Source organism: Leptosomus discolor, chromosome 2 (genome assembly GCF_034619465.1).
Source record: "Leptosomus discolor isolate bLepDis1 chromosome 2, bLepDis1.hap2, whole genome shotgun sequence".
Classification (NCBI taxonomy): domain Eukaryota; kingdom Metazoa; phylum Chordata; class Aves; order Leptosomiformes; family Leptosomidae; genus Leptosomus; species Leptosomus discolor.
This window is the reverse complement of record NC_141392.1, coordinates 10488403-10513495: the sequence shown is the minus strand read 5'-3', so window position 1 is coordinate 10513495 and position 25093 is coordinate 10488403. Positions and strand designations below refer to the sequence as shown.

General features: G+C 42.6%; 1 protein-coding gene across 4 annotated transcripts; it reads right to left on the bottom strand.

Moving 5' to 3' along the window:
• Positions 1–501: 501 nt before the first annotated feature.
• On the bottom strand, positions 502–21295 carry TRERF1 (transcriptional regulating factor 1). Of its 4 annotated transcripts, none has more exons than XM_086460586.1 (14): positions 19889–21295; positions 19219–19268; positions 18305–18455; positions 17114–17362; positions 13312–13681; positions 12655–12715; positions 11750–11889; positions 10919–11022; positions 9653–9728; positions 4705–4793; positions 3776–3889; positions 2831–3019; positions 2139–2347; positions 502–1036 (listed from the first exon to the last, which is right to left on the bottom strand). In XM_086460586.1, the coding sequence occupies exons 1-14, from the start codon at positions 21260–21262 to the stop codon at positions 715–717; spliced, it is 3498 nt and encodes a 1165-aa protein (XP_086316712.1). In that variant the 5' UTR covers positions 21263–21295; the 3' UTR covers positions 502–714. The 4 variants fall into 4 exon arrangements, with proteins under 4 accessions (XP_086316712.1, XP_086316714.1, XP_086316715.1 ...); XM_086460588.1 differs by having other exon boundaries at positions 19219–19265; XM_086460589.1 differs by lacking the exon at positions 17114–17362 and having other exon boundaries at positions 2139–2392; positions 19219–19265.
• Positions 21296–25093: the final 3798 nt, after the last annotated feature.

Here is a 25093-nt window from a genome sequence, read left to right as displayed (position 1 = left end):
GAATTAGGTCATTTTAAAATCAGCACATCAAAACCTTGGTAAAATGGAAGCTCTAAAACGTACAGTGTAACCAATGCTTTTACCAACTGCCTAACATGTATGCATTAAGGCAAGACAGAACTGAAAAAGTACTGCGATACTACAGATGATAGTCATTCCTGTAATTATTTCACAGTTAAATCAGACTTTTTTTTCCCCCTCCACCTCTCTTAAATGACAGCACAAAGACAAAGAATGTAATCATCTCCTTCACTGATATGACATTCAGTCTCTAGAAGATGCTGGAAGTGATCCAGTACAGGCAAAAAAAATATGAAAATGTTCCATCAGAAGTGTGTGAAGATCATTCTTGTAACTGGGCTAAAATGAAACTTGGAAGAGTTAAAGACTAAAGATCCTACCGGGATCATCTGGAGGGCAGTGATAGCAGAACCACGAACCTCTGTAACTGGTACCTTGGAAGTTATCAGCAAAATGAGCTCAGATAGAAACACCTTGTAAGAATATTTGTACCAATTATTTATTTTTTCCCCCAAAACACAAATTAATAAAAAAAAGGGAAAAAGCAGATTTCTTTTTTTTCTAGACCTGAATAAAAGAATTACCATTTTCAACAGGTAGTTTACAATCAGTGGGGAATAAACAAGCAGTCCAGGTTTCCTGATTGATCCATTCAGGGTGTGCTCAGTAGCTGTCTTTATCAAACAATGTTATTTACAACTCAGCATCATCCTGCAGTAGATCTGCATCTTCATCATCCAATAAAAGGTCAGCCTCCATGACTTCATTCTCCTCCATGACATCACCTAGCTCCTGAACAACATCGTCGTCAATGTCACCCACATTTTCAACTTGTTTAACCAAACTCATATGATCCAGAGGGATCAAACTATGCCCAACTGGCCCAGTAGTTCTCGCAATAGTGGCTGCCATTTCTGCTGCCACAGCAGCTTTCTGAGCCTTCTGCCTTTGCTGTTCTTCTTGTTGTCTGTGAGTCTTCATATGAGCATTGCGGCTTTTGATTTTGAAAAACACCCTAAATTTTAAAGGGAAAAAAAAATCAGAGATAAAAATGCATTGCTTTTTATGAAGCGAGCCAAAAAAGACTCAACAACCTATCAGTACATTTGCTTCCTTGTCCCGAAATAGAAGTCAGTGAAGTCTGCAATGCCATGGTGAGAATTTCAGGGACAGACTACCAGATTTATACACCCTGACAGTATCAAAATGGCCTACTCCAACTCTGCCGGAGGTATTTTGTAGCTCCCACAATTGCTTCAACATCCGTACATCCTAATTCTCCCTGTACTTAGTTTCACTACAATTTTGCACCACAGGGAAAAAGTGAATGGATCCCACATTAGGATGGACAAACTCAAGCACAAAAACACAGAGAAAGTTGTCCACTGTCACATGCAAGCATGTGATGAAGCAGTAAGGTGGACTGTTAGATGTAGAAATTCTAGTAGGTACATGGATTCAGGAAAATTGGAGTAAATGCTGCAGGGGAAGCATCCAAAACATCATGCAAACCAATCTGTGAAGGTTTTGGGAAGAGGACATGTCATTTAAGGGGAAACTGGTCTTTTCGTAGAAACACAGAATGGTTTGGGTTGGAAGGGGCCTTAAAGATCATCCAGTTCCAACCCCCTGCCATGACAGGGACACCTTCCACTAGACCAGGTTGCTCCAAGCCCCATCCAACCTGGCCTTGAACACTGCCAGGGAGGGGGCAGCCACGGCTTCTCTGGGCAACCTGTGCCAGTGCCTCACCACCCTCACATTTCTTCCTAATACCTGATCTAAATCTCCCCTCTTTCAGTTTGAAACCATTGCCCCTCATCCTATCACCACACTCCCTGAATCAAGAGTCCCTCCCCACCTTTCCTGTGGGCCCCCTTTAGGTACTGGATGGCCGCTTCCAGTCTCCCTGGAGCCTTCCCTTCTCCAGGCTGAACGACCCCAACTCTCTCAGCCTGTCCTCGCAGGGGAGGTGCTCCAGCCCCCTGATAATCTTCGTGGCCCACGATGGCTTTGAGACCATCAGGGCAAAAGAAAAGAGTTTGTCACAACACTATTCAGCTGGAATATAAATAGGCAAATGCGATGCAATACTGCAGACAGAGATATTCACTTACTTGCCACACTCCTTGCAAGGAAAAATTGTTGTTGGGTCAGTCTCACCGCTTGTTGTGCTGTGGGCAGGTGAACTCTTGATGGAGCAGTATCCGCTCTGCGTACCAGATTTCTGCTTAGTGCCTGGAATGGTGCATCGTGTTTTTGTCACCTGATTCGTACCTCCATGAATGCGAGCATGGCCATTTAGCGCTTGTCGGGAACTGAACACCTGATGGGGAGCAGGGTGGAGGGAAGAAATAAAAACCACGAAATACTGCACTGGAACAGGAACTTCAGAAAGAAGTATGCTGAATGTATATGACAATAGAACAACTGTACATGGCTAATAGGCACAATCTCCTTGGTCACATGTTGCTTGCTCTCAGCTATAACCCACTAGAGTTAAAGAAACTTACTCATAACAAAACAAACCAGTGAGCTACCCAATTACTACTGTTGTATAACAAAATGGTAATCAGAGCTGTTAGCATATAGTATTTCTAACTGATACAACATCCCAGGATTCAATTTCATGTACAGATCAGCATATTGCCTGTATGTTGTGAGGTGGCAATTAAAAGCAGGCAAAATGATTTGTCCAAAGATATTCAGGAGATACTACGAGCCAGGAATAGTCTAAAGTCCCAATTTCCAAAATCACAATTCACTAGTATACAACCCCCCTCCTATTAAAGATACCAAACACACGTACAGCGCCACAGTTTGGCATTTCACAGATGAAGGAGGACGAAGAAAGTGAAAGGCTCTGAAGGGCAGGCAGATCTATAGGTCCAACAAGAGGGATAGCTGGTGGGTCAGGAGACTTCTGCATTTCCCTTTCTTCCTTTCTGTCTTCTTCAATCTCCTCATCTTCCTCTAATACTTCCTCTTCTCCACTTGTCTGAAATAGACAGTGCATTTACAAGATACTAGAAATACAGTCAAAGACAGACAGTATGGGATAGTAGGACATAGCACTGGAACAGCATGCTGCTTAGTCAAGCCTGCTTCCAGGTTTCAGTATTTTTTCCCATCCTGAATGAACTTCTGGTTTTGCTGGAACTACAACCCCTTAACGGACAAGCTACAGCTCATGAAGCTTCACTGCAGTGCTCAAAACACCGTCCATATGTATTTACAGAGGTACGGCTGCAAGAATCTACAAATGCCAAGGTGTAGTACTCTCCCCAAGCTGTGGGATGTATGCTATCTTCACAGTCAAAAGACTTTTTTAAAAAAAACCCACATCTTTTACGACTACTCAGACTACCAGTAAACAGACCTTGCACACCAAGAACTGCACTGCCAGTCTGTGTAAATGGTATTTGTACTAGAGTATTAGAGCAGCCTTCAGGAGCACACCCGGGCACAAGAACAATTCACAGACCTTTTCTTGCTTCAGCAGCAGCAAAAACCATAGTTGCTGGACTAGAGTTAGGTAATGCACTCGTCAAAACCACTTTTATCCCATTACAGTCCAGGAACACAAAATCTTGGTGTAGCTGATGTCACAGAATGCTCATACAGAACATAATTTAGAATTACGGAATAATTTCAGTTGGAAGAGACCTATGTCATCTAGCTTAACTCCTCCTCAACACAGGCCGAACATAAAAATTATCAAGTGTTAAACTTTCTCCTATTCTTTTAGACTTACCAGGCATTCCTCTCTTTTTTTCTCTAAACGTGTTCTGTGTTTCCGACCCAAACGCAAGATTTTCTTCCAGGTATAGTAGTATTCCACACATTGTGCAACCGTCTTAGACTTCACCTGTAGTTAAGTAATTGCAGAAATAGTCCAATCTCAATTTTTTTGCTTTCATTCAACACAATTTTAATATCCTCCAAGAGGCAGGCTTTATTTCTCAAACGTTCAAATGGAAAAAAAAAAAAAGACAACAGGAATACTCCTGTAGAAAAATTTTTTTCGGTTATTGTTTTTCAGTTGAATTTGTGTTGACTATTTCAGCTTCAGTACATTTCTCTGGGATTCTCTAGACTCTAGTCAGAAAATGACTGAAAATACACTCTTGTAGCTCAACACCGCCGAGAAATCTAGGAATTAGGACTTGGTTCCCATAAACCCAGATGTTTTTCAACATTTGAGCTAACCAGTGAGGTATTCTGCCCTGAGATGTATACACCTTGTCCTTTCTGCTTTGTGGCAGAACATGAAAATTAAGCCCAAACACGTTCTCTCTTTATTAACAGGTTTCCACCCTCCCTGGCGCAATGCTCGATGCCAGTGACTCAGGTACCTTTTAACAAACTGCCAGATACAAACAAACCGAGCAGACAGCGGAGTACCACACTTGTCCCACATGTGGAATGCCATGACTTGGATTCCAGCTGTGAAAACTTTTACATACAAACATGAGGAACGTATTTTATTTGTTTTTAACTGTTTTTTACTGGTGCTGCAGTTGCACGCATAGGTACACCAAAGGGAATATACCACTGACCGTCATTCCTGTAACCGCTGCTGGCTCTATGCCTGCAATAAGCTGTTCTGGCACTGGAGGCAAAATGAAGGGGAACAGAATACTACAAATGGAAAAAGAATTGACAGAATAGAAATAACCTTACCATTTTCTGTACAAATATGAAATCTTTGCTGTAGGTGGACAATGCCTCTTTGAACAGCCTCCTTTCTTGATGCGTCCATTTGTCAGAGCCTTAACAATAAGAGTGGATTCATTACAAACGATAAAACCCCACCACCATTATGTTCATGTAGTATCTGAAACAAAAACTGGGAAACCTCAAGCACACACTAGTGACTGCTGCTACCCAAATGCAAGTACGGCTGTACTGACTCAGACCTTGAGTCCATCTAGCCAGTGTTCTGTCTCCAGCAGCGGTCACTCACAGGCAGTTGCCTAGGAAACAGTAAGATCAGGGCGCTCCTCGGACCACTTTTGGCACACAGGATTTCCCGAGTCTGTTGCAATTTGCTTATTTAGTAACTATCCTTGTAAGTGCTGACCCACTCTTCCTTTCAACCAGTTAAACTTCTTGCACCCAAAACATCCTTCGCGGAAGAGTTTCACAGATCAGTAGTAGACCTTCCACATGAAGAACCACCTCCTTTTCTTTGTTTCCTGGCTCCCAGTAGCTTCACTGGATGACCCTTTGTTCTTCAAATGGAAGAGAAAGTGAACCCAATCTCAACCATCACCTCCATGCTATTCAGGACTGCATGTTCTTTCTGTCACTCCCACACCTTTGGCCATTACTGCTGTCCCTCGCTGAACCTTTTCCAGTACTAAAACATTCCTACAGAGATGAAGGGACCATAAAGGCACGTAACAGTCAACATATAAGCAATCCATAGACTTGTACAGTAGCATCACCGTGTTCTCTATCCTCTTAGCATTTGACTTGTTGCAAAATACAAAGCTGATGCTTTCATAGAGCTAGCATTATAAACCCAAAGTCTCATTCTAATTGAGAAGTATCACCACAGAGTTCATAGTATTTTAAATGTAAAGCTTGTATTGCTTATTCCCATACACCCCACTTTGCATTCAACTACACAGAAGTCCATCTATCATTTAGTTCTCCAGCCAATAACTCTTACAAGGTCCTTTTCCAGCTCTTCACTTGCATGGCTTGAGGTAAGATAGTTAAATCCTCTGTGACAGAGGTCACAAGTAGATAGAGAATGCAGCAACGTGCAATACTCATAAAGTGCTTTCTGATCATTTAACGGAAGCTGTATATAAAATTTTCAAATATTGTTATTCTTTATTCGCTTCACCAGCCTAACTGCCCATGAAAATGTGAAATCAACACTTAAATTGAAATGAATCTGTGCTTCCTCAGTATTAGTCAAACAGAAGGAACACAGGATTGCTCTACTGCATCAAAGCAGTGTCCTGTTTGTAAGAGTGGGCAGCACTACATACATTAAAGGAAGGATGTGCAAGAAGCCATACAGCAGATGCCTTTGAAATTACTTAACGCTATGAGAAAACTCAACTTCAGTCTGTCTGAGAGTTTCTGAAACATCTAAAACTTTTATCAAAAGAAATCCCTAATATTCCTGTCAATGTTACCACTCTCCATAGAGATGCTTGTCTCTGCACTGAATTCAGTTAAGTTGGGCTTGGCACCATGGCATGGTATTGAACTCTACAGGTTACTTAAGTCTATAAAAAAGGTATAGTTTTGTTTGTTTTGTTTTGTTTTTAATTAACTGCAGATGTTTTGCTTTTCAGTGTCAAGTCCCAGGCTCACAAGCCTAGAGCGGGTATCTCACCAATCCTTCATATGCTGAAAACTACAAAATTAACTTTTCTGCAACCTGTTTTCTGCAGGCTTTTCCAGCACTGGATATAAGCACGCAGTAGTTATTTCCACAGAGATTTACACTAAAGCTCTCTTAAGCATCAGAGAAAGGCACTGGCTTCAAGCCACAAGCTTTATTTATTCTATTATCACCCAAAGATCTTTTTGCTGACACTGCCTTGCCGTCTCTCCCACCCTGAACCAGCGTCATTCCCTTCTTACACAACTTGCCAGTCATTTGCATTTACCCTCCCTTTCGGCATGGGTAAATGCACTGATTTAGTCCAGGGGCCTGCTCTACTATGCCAAAATGTAACTTTAAAGAGCACGACAACACCAAAGGAGAGATTTTAGATTTTGGCAAACCTCTCTAGTCATGCTCTCCTGTCTCTACCCCACCCTCCCGCAAAAAAAAAAAAAAAAAAAAGAATCAATTCCATGAACTGATTTTTTTGTACACCTATGGAGGATTCAGGCCCTACAGTCTCCCCAATAGCTGTGGTATTAGCAGAGACCCTTATAAGATTAAGCGGGTTAATTGGCAGTAACCTAATTAATAGAATAAATCCAGTGTAGAAAAAGAAACAGAAGAAAAGCTGTTTTTAACTCTGGTTGCTGGGAAACCGCTTTTGCTCTTGTTAGCTTGAGGGAGATATAGAGAACGTGTATAGAGAGAGATCTGCAATGCAGCAAGAAAGAATTTTGGACTTTGGAATACAGATAAAAATTTTAAAGCTGATCTTTATGTTCAGACATTTATTCTACATTTTGTTTTACCTGCCATATTGGTTTTGCGCTGATTAACTGACAACAAAGATCTACAAATCTGGGGGCTTTTGGCCCAACCTGTGGGTTGCAAGGGGGCTTACACCTACACCCAGGGAGCGCCCCTGAGAGGCGACTCAAACCCGTTACATACCGCATATTCTGGGTCCGATTCACGCCCTATCACAGTATGTACCAGAAGTTTCCAGACTGCCTGAAGCCCCTTATTTCACAGACCATCTCTCCTGCAATTCTCACTGCAGGAGAGCTTCAAACCTGAGAAATTCCACTGTTCAAATGAAAACAATTAAGTGCTTGCAACAGCACTCCTCTTGTATTAGATGCGTGTTCCCTCTCTCTTCCCAAAAACACCATCCCAACAGATGGCAAAGCATTAGGACACAGAGATTAGGGTGTTCTTCCAAGCAGCCCCGGGTCAGCATGCCCAGCTCCCTTGGCATACAACAGAAAAGCCTCAAGTTTTACAACTTGCTCCCCTCACAAGCCAACGGGTTTCAAAGGTGAACTATTCGCTTGTACCCTCACTGAAGGGCAATACTAAGGATGATTTTGGATATTTGTTGTTTGTGGTATCAGTTAATACTCATGAGTCAGTGCCATGCTCTGTTTTGGTCTAGTCCACCTTTAAAGGTGGCAATGCCTGAGCGCTGTGATTTCCGAGTATGGAGCAGAAAGTCCAAAGAGTTAACCCAAACAAATGCCACTTGAAGTTATATTAAGCTATTCATGCACTAGATTGTGACAAATTCCCATATGCCTCAAGTGGCTGATTATCAACCACAAATAAACTATTATTCAAGAGCTGCTGCATGGTGTTAGAGCGTGGCTGTCCATGTAAGTTGCAATCACATGTTGCATTCAAGAGTATTAGTAAGTAATGCTGTGACTTGTTATTTTATGGTACTTAAATCCAGACTGGTGAGATTTTGTTTCATGCTGTGATAAGCAGAATCAAACTTCCTTTCCTGCTTCAGAAATAGGGATACACTGATGTCCACTGGTCTCAGTCCTAGTTAACAAGGATTAGCGTCATCTCATGTGAAAGATTAAACAAAACAGTCTCTCCTGGCTCCTGCCTGCATCACAAGAAAACACTTTCTGAAGTGACTGTGAAGTTGCTTCCGTGAAGACTGTTGTTCCTCCTCTGCCACACAGGCAGAAATTTCTCATCTCCCCTGCTAATTAGATCGCTCACTGAGGATGAAGCTGCTGGAGTATCTCCTCGTCTTCCTGCTCTTATGCCCTGGACAGCCTCACACATATGATTTGGTGTTATCTTTTCAAACAAGACACCCTGGTCAAAGTTCCCAGCTGATGTCCTCCTTCTCTATCCACTCCCATGTCCACCCTTTGGACTGCAACAGAGCTGTTATCAAAGGCACTAGGCATCTCCGCCAGACAAGACACAGGACCTGATCTTCATATTTATTCACTCTTGTTATCAGCCGACATCAAACATGTTTCTGTTCTCATTCTCAGGCCAAGAGGTTAAGGAGTTGCTTTACAAAAGAGTCCTTGTTACTCGGGAGTCTTTCCAGTGAGCTGCTACAGCCAGGAAGTAGCTTGCTTCTGTATTTATGTCACACAAGGACTGTAACTGGAAATGGGTCTATGACCCTGGACATCGTGACTGACTGACCACCAGAAGATTCTTGACTTATTTCCTGTCAAGCCTGAACTGGAGATAAAGTCTTAAATCTCTTACGTAAAACTCTATTCTGTGGTCCAAGCAGGTGTTAGCCACTACGAAGCATTAAGTGATACAATGGAGGGCTGCAGAGGAGAGACATCTGCCACCTATGCTTACGTGACATAACTTAGGTCCAATGGCTTAACACCACCTTGTGTATTTCACAGGGCACTTCTGCTTCATCGCCAGAAGTCGGTTCTTGCGGTGTTTGGTAAAGAAATCACCATTCCAGACCTGTTTATTTTTGGCTAGATCCACGCAAAGAAAGGCTCTGTATTCAGTAATAAGACACCAGTGAAAGTTACAGTACTTCCTCTTTGGGAGGATGCTCATGATTATCACATTCATTTATCACGCACCATCAGCTCAGAAAAGGAAGGCATGACGGCAGACACTTGCATACCAGAAACAAAGACCTTACTGCTAGTAAATCATAATCTACAAACAGCAACAGTTTTAAAAGATCAACAAATTAAATTTTAGTTTAAGAGAGGAAAAACATTACTCAAGGCAGTTTTAAATCTGTGGAACCCTACATAGGAACACAGATGCAAAGTTTCTGCACATCATCTGTCAAGTAAAAAACTGCCAAACTTGTAACAAAAGGCTCTGGAAGTACCGCTCGGCACTGTCCACGTCACATCTCCGTTAGATGCTGCCATCCCTGCAGCAGACAGCAGAGAGTGCAGCGTGATCCCATGCTCCAGCCTGGGACACCAGCCGTGGAGTCTATGTACCAGCAGATACAGAGATCGCAAGGAAACCTACCGGCGTAGTGGTAATTTGCCAGAGGGTGACACTTCAATCTCACGGGCTTCCTCAACAGCAGCTTCTCAAGAGCAACCTAAATGAAAAAGTAGGGAAAAAGAGAATTAGCAAATGCAGTCAGCTGCTGCATTTAGAATACTATTTGGTACGAGGATATGAATTAATTTTCTCTCTTATTTTCTTCCTTGTCATACGAAATCACATCAAATTATTTCAAGGCCCATTAACACTGTACCTCACAGAAGAGCACCTAATGCACACCTGTCTTGCCTTAATTAGCACAAATGCGGCTATTACATAGCAACTTCCAGCTCTTCCCTCCCTTCTGCTTGCCACGTACAAATATGTTTACAGTGTTTGATTTGATAGTGTTAATTAATACTAATATTTAATGGTTGGTTTGATAGCATTAATATTTATAGCATGAAGCCTTTTAGAGTATCTGTTTAGGTCAACACCTGTCAGGAACGACAGCAAGTATAGATAATCCTCCTTTGGATTAGGGAGACAGATGATTTGTGGATCCCTAAAATTTTTCCCCTGACAATGCAGAACACCTTGTATGGCAAATTTCACGTCCTAACAGTAAGTTCAGTCACCTGTCTCAGACCTCTCAGGTGCAGCCTAAAGCAACTGGGACACAAGCTAAAACCCACTGTGTTAGACAATCCTGTGAGGTTCATTCCAGCCCTGTGTTCCGTTGCAATTTGTTTTAAATTGGCTTTCTAGGAACTGGTGAAGGGCCTTGTCTTTCCCTACACTGGGCAAAATGGATGTTTTGCCCTAGTTAATAACATTCCCATCATTAAGCTAATGCAAATATTTGAAATGCATTATTTATATGAGAACTGTGTGCAATTACCTTACAGTTCTGAACAAATAAGTAGATGTGACTGCTGCTACAAAAAAAGGTTTTTTATAAGGGCTAGAAGAGGACTAAGCTCTCTGTGACCAAATATAAAGCTTGTGAAATATCAGGGCTGGAGCAAGCACTGGGAGACATTTAAAGCCCCAAGGCTATAAACTAAGTAATCTTATCTATATGAAATATACAGTAAGCCTTCAGAGAGGCACTGCTTTGAAATTTGAATTTATTAAAGAATGAAAGGGAAAAGTCATTCCCCAAAAATGTTACAGGATGTTTAAAGCATCACTGCGAATCAATCAGAAATATCTTTTTTATATAACCATATCTAAATCCATTTAATAAAGCATGCTAATTTATCTGCAGAAGAGGATTGTATCTCCCCTTTCAGCTTATCTTACCATAATATCTCCTTTCGCTTCAAAGAGAGAGTGCAAAGCGTATTCTGAGTTAGTTCCTCCGCCAGGTAACACACTGGAACAGCTCATATTTAAAAGGTCTTCCACTGTCAGAAACAAGTCAACATTTTACTGCTAATACAGTAGCCTGTCAGTCAAACATCCAGAGCCGAGGATTCTGTAATGCCACTCAAAGACAATGTACTTCAGGGCAGCAGCTTTCATACTCCCTCTCCCCAGCACCTCATCTCCTGGTTTTAGGATCACTCATCAAGGAGTGATGTGCTGTGATTTGCAGAGTGCATCCTTGGGATGGGACAGGCTACTGCAGAGCCAGAGGCAGAGATCTGGCTGTGAGGCAGTGGCTTGCACAGGCCGGCAATGTTGTTGTGCCAAGAAGGCTCCAGCCAGGGTAGAGAAATAGAAATGAACCGTGCTGGAAGCAGGACTGGTAGAAGCCACTGAGCCTGTCACATTTCCTCTCAGTTACGGTCACAGGACAGGCCTGTGAGCCATCAGCTGCCTCTCAGCTGTGGTCTTTGACCCTATCAGGGCAGTTCAGTACCAAAAACCACCCAAAACCAACCCACTTTCCAGCACTGATCTTTCCCCCTTGGCTACCAGAAAGCAGTTCATCCAGACTTCACTTTAAGTGCCACTATATAATGTTGTTACTCTGAACCTGTAACATGCAGTTCTGCTCTCTTGCTCTGCATTCTCAGTAATTAATACTCTCTTGAACATTTAGTACAGTATATACAGGAGAAATCAATGGGAGTTTCTTCAACAGGCACTGGGTGACATATGAACTTCTAAAACAGCAAGTCATTGTACCTCTTTGTTGGAAGACTTTGTTCTCCAGTTCTGGCCATGGTTTCCAAACCAAAGTAGCCTTGTGCACATCCTTCTCCATTAGCAATCTGTCCTGCAGCTCAGGAATATCAGCCTGGAACCTGGACCCAATATTGATTCGTCTATGAAGACAAATAAATGTGTAAGCATTCAACTACTCAACATGCAAAAAAAACAGAAGTCACCTTAGTGTTCACTTTGTTTCCAACAAAACTTTTATTACACTGGAGTGGCAGGAAATTGTGTCAGATGGCTTTATGCAATGCTTTACTCTCAGTGGAATAAGTATTTTGAATATAAGAGAGAACCAATCTCTTGTGTGGGGAAACAAAAATGTCAATAAACGATTTAAACTATACTGAGACATCATACCTCACGGACGCCCCAAGCTAGCCTACATGCGTGCTGACTAGCAGAGAGGCTAGATGCTGGGAACAAGAACTTTCTGTTCCACAGAGAATGGCCCTCTTCAGCAGAGCGTGGAAAGAGACATTACTGCTGAGGGACAACCCTCTTTGCAGCCTGCCCTGGGGAACCTACCAGGTTAACACCTCACTGAAGCTCCAGGGTTAGTACGTACGTAAAAGCAAGAGCACTGGATCAGCGTATGTTTTCCTCACAGCCCTCTTCCCAGCCGTCATTAACCTTGTTTCACCTTCAGGGGCTCCCACCAAGCCCCTCCTAGCATTTTTGAGCCACGACATCTACATTTCTCACAGCTGCTTTGCTCCCAATGTCCTCAGCCACCATCCAGAACAACGCATCCAGCCCAACATGATTTCAGGCAGTTGAACACTACCTGCCCAGTTCAAAACACTTCAGGCCACACGCTCTAGGCTGGAGCTAGTCTATAAAAGCAGGGACAAAACCAACACTGTTTTTCTTACGGTTCAACAGTCTGTTCTCCAGGCCCAGGCGTCACCGGAATGACACTTCCATCAATACTATCTGAAATAGAGATTAGAGCTTGAGTTTAAAAGGGTATTTTGGTAACAACTGTATCGCTGCTGATGCTCCACCTCCTGGGCTGCATTGCTACCTCCCTATCAGCATCAACATTACTCCAGCCTATTAAGCAAAAATTATCCTTTATCAGTATTTAGACTTTAGAAAGTCTAAATTGTTACAGGTAACAGGACTGTCCTAACTTGCAGAGGTTTCTACTGCCCTGATCATGTATGATTAGACACCTTTCCTTGTGGAGCCCTGAACAACAAATACTTGAATATCATGTCTCAAAGGAGGTCTTTTCCCTCCACTTCAGAAGGCCTACATGTAACAGGAGACACGGTGGTCCTTTCTTGAGGCAGACCACACTGAAAGATCACGGCCTTACTCGCTGGTTAGGCTCCTCTATTCACTTTACGCTTTAACACCACCTCTACAAAATCCAAGGCAAAAAACCCAACAAAGATGGACTTTCCCTGTGAAGTGGCAGAACAGCCACGTGTGTGAGCACATGTGAAAATCATCAACATGGTAACACCAAAAGAGAGGACAGTGGTATTTACTACGTACTGCTACTCTGTGAATGTAATACTTACTAGACCGACACAGGAGCACCCGTGGAGTAGGCGTCAGCGGAGTAAGTGGCAGCTGAGTATGCGAGGTGCTATGAGACGATGTGATAACGCTGCTGAAGAGACCAGACCCTTGCCGAACTGGACTAAGCATTGGTGGCGGAGTGTAGGGGGGGAGTTCATGCGTCCGGTCTAACAGATGATCTCCGAGGACACGGGGAGAGCGAAGCTGACTTTGGTACAGGGTGGCACCAGAGTGGGACATGCTGAAGTTGAAGGAAGGAGGAGGTATGAAGAGAGGTTCGGGTCTGTGCCGATACTTCTTCTTGTCCTGCAATGGCTTGAAGTTTTCTTCCAATTTTACAGCACTTTGATGAGTTTTTTTGCTAATTTCCTAAATGAAAACACACAGAACTTTAGTATTTAGGCATGCTTAAATGTGGTTGGCACACAATCCCCTAGAGCTTAGGGCAAAAGCCACAGAAAAGCTGTTACCACCAGGTTGTTCAGGTACCACGATAATAAGCCTGGTCAGAACAGTACCTGGTGTTACACAGAAACCTCAGGGGAGTGAGGAAAAACCAGGACAAATTACCCTCACCTCCCTCAGCAACCCTCTGGGTCAGGGTAGGGCTGAGCCACAGACATGGAGAGGCTGCTGCCAGCTTTTAAAGATGCAGGGAACGGCTCTCCCAGGCCATGACTCTTCCACAACCTTCTTCAGCTTCACCCTAACACCCTGGGCACCTCTACTGGCACTGAACACACACAGGCTGTTGGAAGTTACTTTGTCACACACAGTTTATTAGAAACTTTATATAAGATGTTTTCCAATGCATTTATTTTGTTTGACTAGGAAGGACACATGAGCTCAGTGAAATTACTGCAGTACTCAGCAGCAGGAAAGGAAGAAAAATGTAATAAATTCAAATTCTTTGCCTCTTATCACTGCATTCCCATCAGCTTGAGTACAGTCCAGCTGCAACAAATCTTGAACTTAACTCTCCTCTTTCCTTGGAGAAAAAAGGGTAGTAGACGACCATTTGGGAAATTCACATACTACAACATGCCTAAAATTCTAGGATTTGAATGTTAAAAATAATTTAACAATAAATTCCTAGAGTCCACTGAAGCAGAAAGCACAGAATTTGTGCAAACCTGGAATCTGGACTTCTGGGGGGGTGGGGGCGAGGCAGGAAGGAACAGGTTCTCAGGTTGTGCTTCAAGAACACACAGAAGCTGGTAGATGAACGCAGTATATCAAATACACTGCTTTCAGGTGTTCAGATTGTAGATCTTCTTTAGGATAAACTTGGAAAGTGGAAGAAAACTTTTGACAGATAGGGTTACTCCAGAATGTCTGCATCATCTGGTAAATTCTACTACTACATAAATTAAATTACAACAATGTATGTTTAGACAACACACATCTTTACACCATGGGTGGTTCTTGAGAATCACATTCACCCAATAAAAATCATGTTAAAGAAGCATTAGCACTGTCACCCTTTATCCCTTATGTTAATATGTTCCAGCTTGTGGAAATGTTTTTGATTACAAAGGTCCTGTCCTCTCTGTTAGATCATGGCTGTATCCTCTCCAACAGCTGTTGACATTTTTTCTTTCCAAAAAAATTAAGTTTTGGAAGAGTTTTCCCTTTGCATGAAAAACGCAGCTTTACAGAGAATTTTGTTGATAATGGACATTCAGAACAGTAGAAGGGTGAGGGTTACCTGTAACCACAGACACAGTCCATCATGATGGTGAACATTTACTGTTCAAAAAGGGGAAAGGTGAAAAACCTCTAAACTCAAGGAAAAAACCCAAAACAACCCAAAATCTAAAACCACCCCCAGATCCAAGTCTTTGATTAAGGGCTTATTTTGTCCTGCTCTTTAAATGTGAAAGAGCTGGTATTCCTTTCTCACTAGTGTAGAGTAAACTAACCAACCAAGACAACATCTTAGAAGTCGTATACACCTCCAGCTGCTACACTGCTTCACCTACAGCGTACCTTAGCCTCAGGTGGTTATGCCAACATTAGTTTCAAAAAAGATCACACTGAATATTGAAGGAGACCACGATGTCCATGGGCTCTCAATGCAGAATCACCCCAGTACTTTTCTGAAGCTCCAGGAACTGATTCCCATTATCCAAGACTGAATGTATCCTCATGGGCCCTGCTGCGGCACCTCGACAGATTTGCTCTGGGCAGATCCTGGTGGACCTCATTTGACTGCTAGCTCCAGCTCACCGTCCTGTAGCCCTGCTGAATATTTAGATTCTTTCTGCTGTTTGATTTTACTGACTCCATGAGCTTTGTGGGAGCTTTTCTGGACAGCTCAAAGCACAGTATAAATAAATGCAACACAGCTCCAGTTCTTTGGTATTAAAAAAAAAGGTCTCCCATGGCACGATCTCTTTACAGAAAAAGAGAGAACTGTAGATCTTTTGATCTTTCAATGTTTCCAATGCTACTGCTTACATAAAAGATAGGATCCAGAGAGGAAACTGCATGACGGGTTTAGTTTGCTTGGGCAATAACGAAGACTGCAAGCACAATTTTGCATGAATGAATGCGCGTTTAGCCAAACACTGGCAGATTTAATCACAGTCACTTTACATACATTGCAGAAATACACAAGCCCAAGCCACCTACTCTGATGTCTCTAGAGAAGATCTCCCACTCAGACCTCAAGGATTCAGAAAAGACTGTCCCTTTTTTCTCCAGAAACTAGAAATAGAAAAGGAAAATTGTACTGCTGAGTTACAAGCTAAGTATTGCGAGTATTCCACAGTAAAGTGGAAGTTTATGTGTAAAACCTCCGAAAGGAAGAGAGTAAAAGATTTTACATGTATTTAAAATTAGTGCATATGTCGGAGTGAAAGGTCAGGAGGGGAGTGATGCAAATACATGAGCATCATAAGGAGTCACCCATGATGGTATATCCTGTCCCCTTGTTTGGCCATCAGCCTCATGAGGAGAAGGGAAAAAAAAAAATCATATTTCTCTGCATTATACTGATCATACCATACAGTACTTAACTCTCCAGTAATCTCTTATCATGGCGTAGTCTGCAAGCATGGATTTGAAAGAAGCAGCAGCATCTTTTCCTACACTGGAATGTGAAATAATTTCTGCTTGCTCCAGGACTCTTTCAGGAAAACAATAAAGAGCATTCTCACATCTCATTCAAGTACTCATCAATTCTTCGTGCTGCCTGACAATTTCAGTTTTATGAGCGAAATGAAAGCACTACGCACAGCTATTTTTCCTACTTCAGAATTCCCAGTGATTAACCCTTAGATGTGATGCATGCAGAGAGAAAGGGAAAAAATACTTCATCGCAGAACTCTGTGCTGGCAAGCTTCATACTGGCTTAGAGCACACAGTGTAAGCCCTGCACAGTGCCCTCTTACCTTTGGCTGAAATAAGCAGCACATATATCTGACTTTAAAAAACAGGAAGAAATAAAACTGCTGAATTTAAGCAATAACATAAAAACAAAGCAGCCTGAAAAGGAAAAAATAAAAACAGTAAAAAGATACTAAATCCCTTTGTTCTCATGGGATAAAAGAATATCATATTCCAATTTCAAATTACTTATTTTCAGCTAAGGTCTTGGCTCCCCAGCAAAGGAAAAATTATTATTTTTGAATGACTGAAGAAGAAATACTACGATGCTACAAGATCTTTTTTGTTTATTAGGCATCGTTAAGATTCCAGAAAATTTTCTGAAATACAGGGTTTTAGAAAGTAGCAGCACTGTAAGCAAAGGGATTTAAGAAGCACAGCACAGTTAGTGGCAAGAAACGCAGCACTCACAGAGGATGAGCAGGGGTTGGCCACTTTTGGACTGCACGGTGGAGAGTAAGTCATCTTCACGAGAACGGGCATCTCATCATCTGACACAGAGCTGGCAGGCTTGTCTTTGACTGTGGCAGTGCTGGCAGAGGGCTGTGTGCTGGGCTCGGGTGACAGAAGCTTTACAGGGACAGACACTGGCATGACGATGGGCGCGAGGCTATCCACCTCTTTAGGCAGCGGCTGCTGTGGTGGTTTCTCTCCTTCATCCTGTACAGACAATTAAAGGCTTTCAGCCCCAGTGAGGGAGGGCTACTTCTGGATCGATACACTACGCAATGTATGCGCCGTGGCTGAAAAGAAGTGGCCAGGGTTACAAAACACACGACAGTGTTGCTTCTTGGACTCTATTTGCCTTGAACAAAGTTGGCAGAGTACTTAGGACTCCTACATAGGATTCAGCCTCCTTGATAAATTACCACACCAAGTATCTTTACAAGATAACTTGAGGAGGGGAGATAAACGTGTGCTCTTTTCATCACTATAAAGGCAGAATTCTCCATCACCCACCTAAAAACAAAGACACAGATGGTGTAACTCTGGTAGCTCTTTGCCTTCCTACGGTATGCCCCGTTAGGACAGAATTTCTAAAATATCAGGACAGAGACAGACTGACTGACAGGGCAAGTTATTTTTATGCAGAATAATTCAAACCCATATTTTTGGTTTGGTATTTGTTGATACCTATAGAACTAAAACACTTGGGAAGAAAGCTGTCAAAGATTCAACAATCCTGTCCTGCTCCTTCAATTAAAGCCTGGGAAGGCTTCCAATAAACATCCCTTAGTCATCCAAGCAGTCCGAACGAAAATAAGGAAGACTTGATGTTCCTGATATTTCTCATATAATAAACAAACATGAGGTGAAAAAAATTTAGATGCTCCTGACACGACTTTGTTGGGTGTTTTTGTAACGTGCACAGAACAGAGAGGGACAAACGCTGTTCTGTCCTGCACCACTGCCTTTGACTCTAAAACAAGACCTTGGCTTACAAACTAGGAGAATTATGTGCATTTCTACCTATGCAGGGTATGACACAACAAAACAGTGCTGAAAAGAACAAGTTTCGACAGCAAAGCAAAGCACGGCAAAGCAAGCAAACATCAACATGGAAAGAAGAGCACCAAATACTGAAGTAAAATGAACTGCTACCTGTTTGAAGTTAGGAGATGCTCTTACTCCTCCGTGTGACCTCATGTGACCATTCAGAGCAGGCAAACTCTTAAACTCCTTCAAGCATATTGAACACATTAGCTTGTTCTTCGCATCAGCTCTCTCAGGAAGTGTTTCTCTGTTCTGGCCACTATTTTTATTTTCATTTTTTTAGCATGGAATAGAAGAAGAGACATTAGTTTGGCATGTTCCCTTTGTTGCAGAGGAAGCTTTTTAGTCAAGGAAGTCAATAAAATTTTACAGCTAGATGGTTACGAAGCCACAAGTAAGCACAGAGTGAGTGCTGTGGAATACGTGGGCAATAATCTTTATCAGCTGCTCCCAAGATAGAGAGAAGGAAAGTTTTGAGCAGGACACTGTTATCCAAACATGGCCCTTGGTATGTAAAAGTCTGAGAACCCACAAGATGTATCATAAGACCTATATTTCCCCACTCACAACAGCAGTTAACAAGTACTTTGGCGCAATGCCTCTGCTTATGACCGACAACTGTGCTGGAAGACACCTCAGCTCTTCAGAGGTGAGACCTTAAGAAACACATAGATCCCTGCTGCCAAAGATACAAATCCAAACCACACGTTGTCCCTTCTCTTACAAATGCAACACTGAGGGCAAACTGCTCCCTTGCTTTTGCTTTTTCTTTGGTTCCTCTATTTTTTTTTCCCTCTCCTTTCTTTGTTTGAAAGACAGAGCATTTATTTGATTTTATTGCTGGGGGGGATGGTGGAAATGACACAACCTTAAATTCACTAAGCACAAAACTAAAGATGTTTCTAGAACAGCAACGACTATTACCTACTCAGAGTGCATTCCCCTCCCTCCAAACTGCAGCACTCCTTTGTATTTCTCATATTTAAATTAAAAAGACCAAAAAAAAATTCTTTTAAAAATACCTTTGTTCTGGGGACAGCGGCTGCAGTCTGCCGTCTGACAGTTGTGCCTGCTATCAAAGGAGGAGAGGGAAAAAGCGGGGAAAAAAAGAGAAAAGAATTTTTCAGGAAATACTAATGCATAAATGAAAGTCCTTACAGCATTATGTTTGCATTTTGCATACGATTTTTCTAATATTCAAAGCCTCTGAGTTGAGAGCCTTACATGTCTCTACCAAACCAGCGCCCCTTGAGCATGGCTAGTGCAAGTTTTCTTAGGCTCACCTGCTGTTTGAAGCCTTTGCTCTGACCCAGAAGTACTACTTTTGGAAACACGGAGTTGACTAACTCTTCCTGAACAATCGAGCCCTCAGGAGTTCAAAAATCAGCAAGAGCATTCTGTTGTAACTGGGTCCCTCCTGCCCAGAAACGGAGGCAGAACTTCCCAAAGGCTCTCGCGAGGGCAGCAGCAGCCCCGCAGCAGCAACAGCTCTGTGCTGCCGCCAGCCTGGCCTGAAGCCAACCCAGTGATGTAGACAGGAGAAGTCTGTTAACACAGTTCCCCAAAACATCCCAGCGACGCCCATGGCTCACATCCTAACCTTCCGGCTCTCCTGCCACTGTTTAATTTCCACACCTGGCTACTCTTCTGCAAAACAAGTTTGGCTGAGCACGGGTCTAAAACATTACCTACCTGAGGCCACGCGGTGCTGGGAGAGTCCTGCTGAGAGCTTTTGTTGTTGAGATGAACTCCCGAGGGTGGTAAAAGAGTTCGATGAGGGACAGCATTACCTACAGAACTCATCTCCTGCCGTGCAGGATCCTCCGTGGTCTCTGGTGGAGTGAGGCCAACGTGGGAGTTCAGAGACGGCGCTCTGCTCTCACTCGAGTATTGCTTCTGCTGATCTTGCTGCTGCAGTAAACTCTGCGGGTACAAGTGCCTGTACTGTTCATGGGGATCTTGGTAGCAATACTGAGGCACCGCTCCCAACTGGATAAGCTGCACAGGATGACTTGAATCCTGGGAGTACTGGTGTGGTTCATGCATAGTCTTTGGATCAGGTTCCCTGTGATACGGAGGAAGCGGCAATTGCATCTGTGGCTGCTGCTGCTGTAACTGCTGCATGACAGGTTGCGTTTGGTAATACTGAGCTATTTGCATTGGGCACTGCCGCTGCTGCTGCTGCCGAGTTGGCTGCTGCTGCTGGATCTCCTGTATCGAGAGCCGCTGATGTCCCTGCTGCGGCTGGGCGTAGTATGGAGTCTGCTGCAAGTGCTGCATCTGTTGCGGTAAGAGCTGCTGGGACTGCATTTGTTGAACATGCGTCTGTCCTTGCTGAAACGCAGAATGCATCTGCATTTGTGATAAATGCTGCTGGTAGTCATAGTACAACTGTTGGTGCTGCATGACTTGCATTTGTTGCTTTTGCTGTGTGCTTGCAAAATTCTGGTGTGTTTGCTGCGGCAGTGGTTGGTATCTTTGTACACTGGAAGTTACAGGCTGTTGCTCAACCGCTGGCTTCTGGGACAGCAGCTGCCTGAGCGCACTGTCTCCGGAATTATCCGCCATCGAAGACTCGGTGTGCAAAACCTGAGCCATGTTGTTGACTTGAATTCTCAGATTTTGGTTAGCAAATACTTGCGTAAAGGAGTCCAATTTATGCAGGACCCCACTGGTAATTTTTTGCGATCGGTTTTCACTGGGTTGAGAGTAAGAATATTGGTATCCGTCGTGGGACTCCCCCTGCCCGAGGGGGCTCCACATTGCGCTTTGATTATTCAAATTGTTCCTCACTGGGACATGGTTTCCTGAGCCAGAATGTGTCCAACTGGTTTGTCTAGATGTATCCATTGACCCAAGACTTTTTGAACTTATAGGCAAAGCTATACTGTCTCTCGAATCTTGGGAAAACTGGGGGGAGAGAGGGGACACCTGGGGAGCATCCATAACAGATGTCCCATAGCTATGATTTAGAGATGGAAGGGAGTTCATTTGGTGTTGTTGATAGTACAAGTTCTCATTGCTGTTGGCAGTATGGTTAGTTTTATACAATTGCTGGTCCCCCATTTTTGGTCACTTCTGTTCCAAACTTACAGGCACGCGAACCATTGAAATCTCTATGAACCCTGAGATAGCTGAGTGAGGGGAAGGGAGGGGAGGGGAGAAGAAGCTAGAACTACTTATAATTCAGCACGTCCACGTGCATCACAAGGACTAAGATTTCCTCCAGTCTGTCAGTAATTCCAATCTCAGACTCAATGTGGCTTCACATCTTCAATAAATGGACCACAGCACAAATCCTACACAGATCAACAGGTTCAGTGTGCCAGGCACCTGCGGAGTAAGAAAGACAAGGTAAGTGCTGGCTCTCTGCATAAATTGTTATTGTTATTGCCTCAAAGGAAACGGTAAAATCTCCTAGTTTGAAATACATAATCAGATGCAAAATTGTAGCAGCTGGGCTATCCCAGAGCAGTTAGATTACTTCATCTCATCCCCATTATCCTGCCACTTCTCTAGCGCTCTGATAAAATCATTCTGCCAAACTAATAAAGGCTTATTCATCAAAATTGTTTTTTCCCCTAAAGTATACGAACATCCAAGCAGTTTTACCTGGCCACATACTGTTTTCTCACGACTAGTCTTAGCCAGACAGTTGACTATCAAGCCAAGTCACCTTCCCAGCCTTACAGCCTTCTTGTCACAAGCTACATGCCCATTTTATAACCCAAAATCAAGTACTGTGGACACCATGGGTGCCTCCACAAAGGCCTGAAAAGGCCGGTAAAAGAAAACCGTGGCTTTGAACAAAGCTGATTGTACTCAGATATCAGCATCTAAAAGCGCATGCAGAAAAGTTAATTGCAATCTGGGATTTGCACAGAGCCTTCCACAGCTTCCAGGCTATCTACGGGAGGTGTCCACTGGAGGTATGAAAAAAGAATGCGACTGAATAATTAAGATCCAACACTAACGCTCATTGCTGTGACAAAAAAAAAAAATAATCACAAGCATAATTACCCAACTGCATCTGCGCATGCAGATTTGTTTGCTACATCTATGTGGCATCTGATAATGCTCAGCCCAAACCAGTCCATGGAAATCTTTGCTGACCACTCACCTTACATTGGGAGTGCTGAACTCCAACTTCTGTTCTACCCTCTCACCCTCCCTTCTTTGCTTTACATTATGTTAGCAGATTAATTTACACCAAATGCAACCTTTTATCATTTATACTGTATAAACTGTAATTCAAAGTAACACTTTACAGATTGCTGTACTGTTTTCGATGAATAAAACAAAATACATAGGCACATTATAGGGCTGTTTTACTGTTCCACAGTATGAAGCAATCACTGTGTCTACAGTCACACACATGCACAGAGGTACAATACACATATGCATACATAAATACGTTTTAACATAAAAGTTGATTCTGAACTTTATCAAGAGCACAAAAATACTAGACCACAACCGTAACTCTGTCTCCTTCACATCTGCCTTTCTAAACGCAATGCTTTCCAAAGACTCCTGCCTACTGATGTCCTTACCTTTTTAAACTTAGGAGAATCCTTGATCTAGACGGATAAATGTGAAGTCACTGGCGGGAGAAAGTTTTAACCATTGCCAGATGCATATTAACAAGGTCTGTACTAGCAACAGCAAATAAGGGTAATACATAGCTGCAGGCAGAAAAAAGCCTTTTCTGTCCTAGCATAATGTATGACAGAAAACCATAGCTCCCAATGAAGATGGCTTTCAGCGTGTACACAGTTTTTGTGTAAACCATCTGCAGCCATTAGCATGTTAACATTTCCACGTGACAAATAACGGCTGAGAATAATTGCAAGTTTATTTCTCCTTTCCAGAAATATACATTGCTTCATAGTTTCTCTGAACACAGACCCTTCCAGATTTTTATAGATGCACAATTAAAAAAAAAAAAGATAGGAGTCAACAATGAATGGTCAGGCTGCCAACAGGATTTTTCAGCCACAACCCAACTTCAAAGACTTCCTATTAAAAATTATGAAGGAAAACTAAACAAAGCCTCCACAAAACATTCAAAGGGCATAAAAATAAACACTGTGTGGTATTTCACACTGAAAGGCCATCGACTTTCAGAGGAAGAGAGAGATTCTACACAGGAATATGCACCTCCTCTTATGCCTGCCAAGTTAAGAAAGCTCAGCCAAGATGCTCTGAACACATCTTCCCAAGAAAACAGGGCACTCTTGGATCTGTTGATACACCTTTTGTATAGGAGGTATGTCCCATTTCACCTATTAATAGTGTTCACACAAAGGTCCTTGGGTTTGGCCCTTCTTTTTAAAGTTTGAAGTGACAAGTATTAGTTAAAGGACAAGAAATAATAGTGATACAACACAGTGAGAGAGAATAAACGTCTCCAGGGTACAATTAAAAGACCACAAGAATTTCAGGAGTTATGACAGTAGAGCACTTATTCTTAAGGCAGCAAACAACATTATTTTGGTATGAATGAAGTGTCCGGCTAGCCAGGCCCCTGACCCTTTACTCTTCCCACAGGCAAGAGCACCAGTGGCATATGCTACCAGCTGTACCAGTGGCCACAGGTAGTTTTGTGGTCACCAGAGAAAATGTTGACCTTTGGGCATGCACCAAATTCCACTTACTGCACCATTTCACCTGGGGGTTACCTGTCACAGTTCTTGGGGCACGGGAAAACAATCAAGAAGGTTTTATATCTGAGATACTAGCCCAAATCTCTCTCTTCCCCTTTCTCAGAAGGGGCGGGGGGGGGGGAGGAGGGGAGTGGGGAGCTCATAGAAATTTCCTCTGCAGCAGCTGCAGCATCCTCAACCCACCTCCAGTTTGGGAGCTGGGACATACTGCTGTAGGTGGACTACACCGTTATCATCATAGTTACACAGAAACATTTGTAAAAATCGCAAAAAACCTATACTGAAACACTGTATTAAAATACTCAAGTCACAAAAGGACTGGAAAGTTCAGTCACTATGAGAATCACATTTGAAAAAATCTGCATTGTTTTCAAACACCCATTCCGCTTCCTCCCCTCTGCCAAAGGAAAAAGAAAAAAAGAGAGATGAAAACATTCCTTTCAAAAGCACCACTGATCTGGAGGGAGAAAAGTGCAAATGTTTAAAAAGCATTGCTATTCTACCTTCAGGTAACATAAGAAAAAAAATCAAAACACAGATAGGCACATTGTTAAAAGCATAATCAGTAATAAACCAGTCCCTTAGATACCAGATTTTTTTTCAGTACTTGAACAGGTTTCATGCTGTATATGCTGAGCTTTAACAAAATGCTAATGGTTATACATTTCTTGTCAGATTAACAGAGTATTTCAGTGCTGCACACGACATCGTTAAGGCTTTAGGGGCCCAAAGTTAGTCTCTGGCCAACTGAGAAGCCATTGGCAGCTTACTGAACGATTTATATTTCTTTCAATGACAAGAAGAAAAGGGTGGGTTTTCTCCTTTTTGCTCAGCACTCATGCCTAAACACCCATCACTGCAATTTAACACAACAACAACTAACTACAAAATGGTTAAATCGAACAACTAAAAGCAGCAGGAGTTTTAAAGCAACAATGGTTCTGCAGTTCTCTGTTTCTTCTCTTCCCAACAGTCAGTTATGCTACTTAACCTATTAAATTTCTGACATTACAGATATATCCCAATTACACAACCACTACAAAAACAAATGCAAAAGGACAGAAACATTTATGTAGACTGCCTAGACAGAGAAATATCCTATTTAAGTTTACGGATAGAATCCAGACTCAAACTAATACGAGTTCAATTGATTTCAACAGAGAGAAGGTTTCACTCCAACTCTTTTCTCATCATTTCAGCATGGTCCCCTGCAACTTGCACAGACCCCTTCTCC